The sequence below is a fragment of the Wyeomyia smithii genome, chromosome 3 (genome assembly GCF_029784165.1).
Source record: "Wyeomyia smithii strain HCP4-BCI-WySm-NY-G18 chromosome 3, ASM2978416v1, whole genome shotgun sequence".
Classification (NCBI taxonomy): Eukaryota; Metazoa; Arthropoda; class Insecta; order Diptera; family Culicidae; genus Wyeomyia; species Wyeomyia smithii.
In genome coordinates, this window is record NC_073696.1 from 155,650,487 (window position 1) to 155,657,577 (window position 7,091).

Genomic DNA, 7,091 nt, shown 5'->3' on the forward strand with positions numbered 1-7,091 from the left:
CATTTTCGGCAGTTTCCCATTCACCGGAAGTCGTCATTTTACAATTCATAATGTTGTCTGAGGTCGATTTGTAGCTTTAGTGCATCATAACATTCCCGGAAATACCCATAATGAGTGTTATTTGGTCTTTTGCCACTGTTGTTTAGGAACCGGAAGTCGCCAGATTGGATTTCAAAACGGCATTTGGAGACAATTTCTGGCCTCTGAGCATCATTCTGGTTAAAGAAACACCCATATTTGGTTGTTTTTGGGCCATTTTCGGCAGTTTTCCAGTCACCAAAAGTCGCCATTTCACAACTCAAAATGTTGTCTGAGGTCGATTTGTGATTTCAGTGCATCAAAACGATTTCGGAAATACCCATATTGGGTGGTATTTGGTCATATCTCGCTGTTTCTCAGAAATCGGAAGTCGCCATCTTGGATTTCAAAATGGTATTCAGAGACAATTTCTGGCCTCTGAGCGACATTCTAGTTAAAGAAACATCCATATTAGGTGGTATTTGTCATTTTCGGCAGTTTTCCAGTCACCGGAAGTCGCCATTTTACAACTCAAAATATTGTCGGAAGTCAACAAACGTACAAACCATGGAACACCACCCATGGATTGCCTCATACATAGGTGAACTTTACTATTATAAAATATTCGGCCGAGTCCACTTCACAATAAAATGTGCATTTTTTTCAGTGTACCCATTAGGGTAATATTACTGTCAAAAGTTACTCTTTTTCGCATGTCGTGTAGAACAAAATCAGAAGTAGCGCACCTAGCGGTCGAAAAGGTGACTAACGCTTCTGTCATTTTCAATTTGTCTTCATAATTTCACGTAAGTGAACTATATTGGTATTTAAGATATTTGGTTGCACGACAAACATATTTTTTATAAAACATTCGGCAAGGGGGAACGTGTAGGTAGGCTAAGGTTTAGCGCTTGAGTTATTTATCCAATCGTTTTGTTTTCAAAGAATGAATTGTATATTTTTGATCAAGCATTCCAATGAACCTATGGGTTTTGCTGGAGAACCATGGACAAATTAAGAAAAACGTGTATCTTCCGAAACATTAATAATTTTTCGAGCTTGAATTAAAAATAACTCGAAAACCGAAGCCTTTAGAATGTTTACTACCAAAAGCTTTTTGATTCAAAATGACTGTTTGCATCTTTTAAAATCATCAGAACAAAAATATTTTGAAAAAAATGTTTGATTTAAAATTTTTATAAAAAAATTAATTTACCATAAAAAAAATATTTTTCATTTCTCCATCCTGGACTTTTTTTAAAGTTGCGTATTAACGTCAAGTTTCTTAAAAAAAAAATTAAAAAAAAAAATCAACTCTTTATTTTAAATTGAAACTTAATGTTTATTTTTAATTTTTTTTGGTCAAATAAATTTGTTTTTGTACAGTGTATATTTTTTATGGTGCATTTTTAATTCCCTACAACTTATTCTCAGACAGTTTTTCTGTACAACCAACGGTTTCTGGGCTACAATGCTTCGAATAAAACCTATGCCAAAAGGCATACGCCCTTTTAGAATGTAACTCATGGGTGTGAAAAATCTCTCCATCTGTGAAAAATGCTCAGTTTGCTAAGCCAAATACGTGTGCAAAGTTTCATTCAAATCAAAAATGGTCGATATTGGTGTTAGGTGTTAGGTAAAGTACCTGTCCAATCATCGTAAGCGCATCTGTAGGTGCTTTTAGATATTTTTCCTTTCCCGTTGCATGCATCAATTGCTCGTCCGTTGCTGAGACTTTGACCCGCCGAAGACGATCACATCCCATACTACCGCAATCGAGCACTTTGATATCAGTTTCAAAGCTAATAGAAGAAGACATCAATTGTATTTCATTATTTTCCTGGCCGCAATCCTACTCACACGTTACACGGTGGCGGCTAATATACATTATTAGATTTGAGCCACGCTAGGTTTCAATTGTCGCAGTTGTCACTGATATATATAAATTCAAGGCAAGAAAAGCCTTGTGAAAGGTTAGTACCATTCCAAGTGCACTATTTGTTCGCATTCAGGTCTACCTGGTCTTAATTGTTGACAGGTAATTCTCGATCTGCACGATGAGTCAAGCTGATATTGGCGCCGATGTTCTACGCAAAAAGGAGCAGCTCCATACTAGAAGAACAACATTGTTAGCACAGTTGGGACGAGCAGAATAATTCATCGTTAAATACGAAGCTGGGCGGGATGAGCTCGAGGTGCCGCTTCGTTCGGAAAGCTTGAACGCCCTGTGGGCATCACTCGAAGAAACTCAATCTGCGCTCGAAGATTTGGAAACTACCAACGAGGGTAAGGCTACCAATTTGCAATTTCGTGCATCATATGAGCCAATGCTTTTTAGAATTAAAGCAAGCCTTACATCCAAACTGCCTCTTCCGATTCAGCCTCCACCCAACCGCCTGTTAGATATCCCCTCTCGTACGTCGTCCAACTTGTCTAGTCTGAAGTTGCCAACTATCTCGCTTCCTGAATTCGACGGTGATTATAAGCAATGGTTAACGTTTCATGATACGTTTTTAGCGCTCATTCATGACAATGATGAGTTGCCAGTGATCCAGAAATTTCATTACCTCCGTGCTGCTGTTAGAGGTGAAGCAGCACAGCTGATTGAAGCTATCGCAATTAGTGCAGCGAACTATCCCCTTGCTTGGGAGTCATTGATTATACTCCAACGAATACTTGTTGAAAAAAAGACACCTCCACGATTTATTGGACATTTCGCGAATGAAAACCGAGAACGCAGTAGCTTTGCATTCTACTTTGGATGAATTTCAACGTCACATTAAAATTCTGCAGCAGCTTGGTGAACCAACTGATGCATGGGGTACGCTGTTGGAGCACCTTCTATGTACAAGGTTGCACAACGACACGATCAAGGCTTGGATAAGTCATGCTGCTACTGTCGAGGATCAGAGCTACAGCTGCTTAGTGGATTTTTTGGAAAAGCGAATTAGAGTACTGGATTCGATCTCTGTTAATAACCATGCCGCTCAATCAACGTCTGTGTGTTGTAGATGCCTATGGTAAGGAACAATACGCCCGTGCTTGGCTAGATAGCGGATCACAACCCAATTTGATATCTGACCGGTTAGTATAAATGCTGCGCTTAAAGTGATAACGTGCTAATGTTTTAGTGCAAGGAATTGGTGAGAAACCTGAGCATTCGACTGAATCAGCATCCACTGAAATTCGCTCTCGAAACGGTTATTTTTCAAAGGAAGTGACCTTTACAATCTTGAGAAGAATGACTTCAAACCTTCCTGCAAAAACTATTCCAGTGGATTGGGTAGATAGTAGTTGGTGAAGCTTATCTTATTCTATCGAGCATCGATTCCGTTGACTGCAAAACGGTGACCGTCTCTTTGAACTCTCTAGAGGAGAGTATGGAACGCTTCAGCGAATCGAAGAGCTATCCGCTGGGTCCTTACTGTCAGCAGAAGAAAAATGTTGTGAAGACTCTTTTCGATCTACCGTTACTCGAACCAAAAATGGGAGGTATGTTGTACGTTATCCTAAACGCCCAGACTGTAACGATATGATTGGTGAATCTAGACTAACGGTACTACGCCGGTTCTCGCTACTCGAACGTAGATTTTGCAACGACCCGCAGCTGAAAGGGAATTATGATAAATTCATGGAGGAATATCTCTCCCTGCGCCTGGTTCAAGAAATCGGTGCAGAAACCCAAGAGTACTACCTCCCCCACCACCCTGTAATCAAAGCAGCAAGTACCACTACGAAGACCCGCGTTGTATTTGACGGATCTTGCAAAATGTCATCAGGATATACATTGATTGATGCTCTTTGTGTAGGACCAGTTATACAGGATGACTTGTTGACTTTGGTTATCCGTTTTCGAAAGTATCCTGTCGCTTTAATCGCAGATATCGAGAAAATGTACCGTCAGGTACTCATTAACCCCGATGATATGCCTCTCCAACGAATTGTTTGGCGCTCTAGCACTTCGGAACCGATTTTGACATACGAACTTGCAGCGGTCACTTATGGCTTACGTCCATCTTCCTTTCTGGCAACCCGCACGCTCCAGCAGCTTGCAGAAGACGAAGGACAATCTTACCCTCTCGGCGAGGCAGCGCTGCGGAAATCGTTCTACGTTGATGATTTTATTGGTGGCGCAAATTCTATATCTGAAGCAACGAGACTGCGTGATGAACTAACTGAACTGTTGGGGAAAGGAGGATTTCCAATTCGAAAGTGGACTTCGAACAGATTAGAACTGCTAGAGGGACTAAGCGCTGATCAAGTTGGAACCCAGTCTGCCCATAAATTTGATTTGGAAGAATCTGTGGAAACGTTGGGAATTTTGTGGGAACCTGCAGTAGATCAATTCCGGTTTGATTGCCACGTGAACCAAGACATTACCCGGGTGACAAAACGATCCATCCTCTCTGCGATATCAAAATTTTTTGATCCGCTTGGGCTTGTAGCGCCAATAGTTGTTCGCGGCAAAATACTGATGCAAGAGCTTTGGCTGACAGCATGTTCGTGGGACGATATTGTACCAGATGCATTAAAGATAAAATGGGAAAAACTTTATCACCAGCTGCCTCGACTGTCAGAATTTAAAATCGATAGATACGCGTTCCAGCTGGATTCCGAGGTACAACTTCACACCTTTGCTGATGCGTCGGAAGCTGCATATGGGGCATGCACTTACGTACGTTCTACAGATTCGACCGGCAAAATAAGTGTCCAGCTATTAGCCGAAAACTCGTGTTGCGCCTCTAAAACGCCTCTCGCTGCCTAAATCGGAATTGGCAGCAGCTGTCGTTGCTGCTCGTCTGTACCTTCGAACCGTAGATGCCCTAGACTTCAAGACGTCTAGTTCTTTCTTTTTGTCCGACTAAACCGTAACCCTTCAATGGCTTAAATCGCCTCCAAATAATTGGAAAACGTTTGTCGCAAATAGAGTGTCGGAAATCCAGACGACGACTCATGGAGGAAAATGGAACCACATAATTGGGACACACAATCCTGCCGATCTTCTCTCCCGCGGAATGCACGTTGATGACTTTTTTGTAGAGTAACCTCTGGAAGAAGGGGCCAGAATGGCTCTCCCATGCTGAAAAGGACTGGCCTGCCTTCAAATACCTCGAAACACAGGATGCAGAGACCGAGCGAAAAACAGTGCTTTCTGCAGTCGTTAGCATAGTGCAGAAATACAACCCGCTCTTTGAGCGATATTCAAATTTTAATCGGTTAGTTCGTGTTGTAGCACATGGTCTGAGATTCGTCAATAACATCCGTTCAAAAACACGAACTTGTCCAATGGTTGTCACTGGGCCGAAACCAAGCACCGAACTTTGTGTGGAAAATCTCTCCCAAGCGAAAACATTGCTAGTTCAATTAGCGCAGACTGATTGTTTCCAAGATGAATTGCTAGACCTTCAACATGAAAAACCAGTGAAAAGGCAATCTTCACTTAGACTTTTGAACCCATTTCTAGACGATAAAGGTGTTTTGAGAGTGGGAGGGCGATAGATTAGATAGATAGATTTGCTACAATGTCATATGAATCCAAACACCCAGCATTACTTTCCAGTTTCCATCCCTTAGCCAAGCTGATGCCAAATCCATTCACGAAAAAATTGTACATGGTGGCGGCAACGTTACACTCGCCGTCATGCGCGAGGAATATTGGCCGGTGAACGGTCGTCGACTAGTACGCAGTATTAAACGCAACTGCTTCAAATGCGCCCGAGCAAATCCCGCCCCAATTCATCAGCAGATCGGTCAACTTCCTGCAGCCCGAATAGCACCAAACATGCCGGACACATTTACTTAAAGGCAATTCACAAACGAGCCTCACCTACAAAGGCATACATTTGTTTGTTTGTGTGCTTTGTGATCATCTGGAACTCGTGGGTGATCTTTCGACGCCAGCCTTCCTTACTGCTCTTCGCCGTTTCGTTGCACGTCGTGACCGACCAGCGCATCTGCACTCTGACAACGGGAAGAATTTAATTGGAGCCAAGAATGAGCTCCATGAATTGTACCAGATGTTATCCAATCCTAGAGAAGTCGAGAAAATTAGTCAAGCTTGTGTCAATGAAGAGATCGTTTGGCACCTGAACCCGCCAAAAGCACCACACTTTGGAGGGCTCTGGGAGGCAGCCGTAAAGGTTGCCAAATCTCAACTATATCGACAGGTTGGTGGATCCCGTTTGTCCTACGAGGATATGTCTACAGTCCTGGCCGAAATCGAAGCTGCAATGAATTCGCGGCCAATCGTTCCAATGTCTGAAGACCCGAATGACTGCACAGCACTCACACCTGCTCATTTCCTAATTGGAACAAGCATGCATGCAGAACCCGATCCTGACTTAAGCGAAATCCCATTCACTCGTCTCGACCACTATCAACGATTGCAGCAGTTGTTTCAACAATTTTAGCACCACTGGAGGACGGAGTACCTCCAAGAGCTCCAACGGGATACCTGCGGACACCGCCCTAATACTGAGATTCGACCTGGTAGATTGGCAGTAATAGTAGATGACTTCCAGCATCCTGTTCGTTGGCCTATCGCCCGCATCATTGCAGTGCATCCTGGAAAGGACAATCTTGTACGCGTTGTCACACTGCGAACACCAAAGGGAGACTTCACGAGACCCATAACGAAGATATGTTTACTACCAGATGAGACTCCGGCACAGCTTCCAGTAAATGAAAAATAGCATAATTATAATTCAGTTAATTTTTATAGAATTAAGATAGACATAGGATAAGTTTGAAATTCGAAGATTTCAAAGGTGGCGGCGATGTTTGATTTAGACTATTTAGTTTGTTCGATCATGTGATCCGAACCCATCAGCACTGAATTTAATTCTCTCTTTCTCATTTATTAATTACTCGGTCGTGGCGCCGATGCTAGATCGTGATCGTCGCCACTAGTTCAGTTGATAAGCGACATCCGATAAGTAAAGATCAGCTTTGACAGAGCTCCCTTATTGCTCGAAATATACCAACTGTAGTTAAAAAATAAAGTTACTTTTGTGATATCATTCCACTACGGTGTCTCATTCAAGAGAAGAACTATACGTGGCCTGCTGATTAGT

The 7,091-nt window shown here is 42.4% G+C and overlaps 1 protein-coding gene across 1 annotated transcript; it reads left to right on the forward strand.

Annotated features, from left to right (window-relative positions):
• Positions 1–6,035: 6,035 nt before the first annotated feature.
• Positions 6,036–6,428, forward strand: LOC129728723 (uncharacterized). The gene has a single exon (XM_055687177.1). It carries the CDS (start codon positions 6,036–6,038, stop codon positions 6,426–6,428), a length of 393 nt encoding a protein of 130 aa, XP_055543152.1.
• The last annotated feature ends 663 nt before the right edge of the window (positions 6,429–7,091 follow it).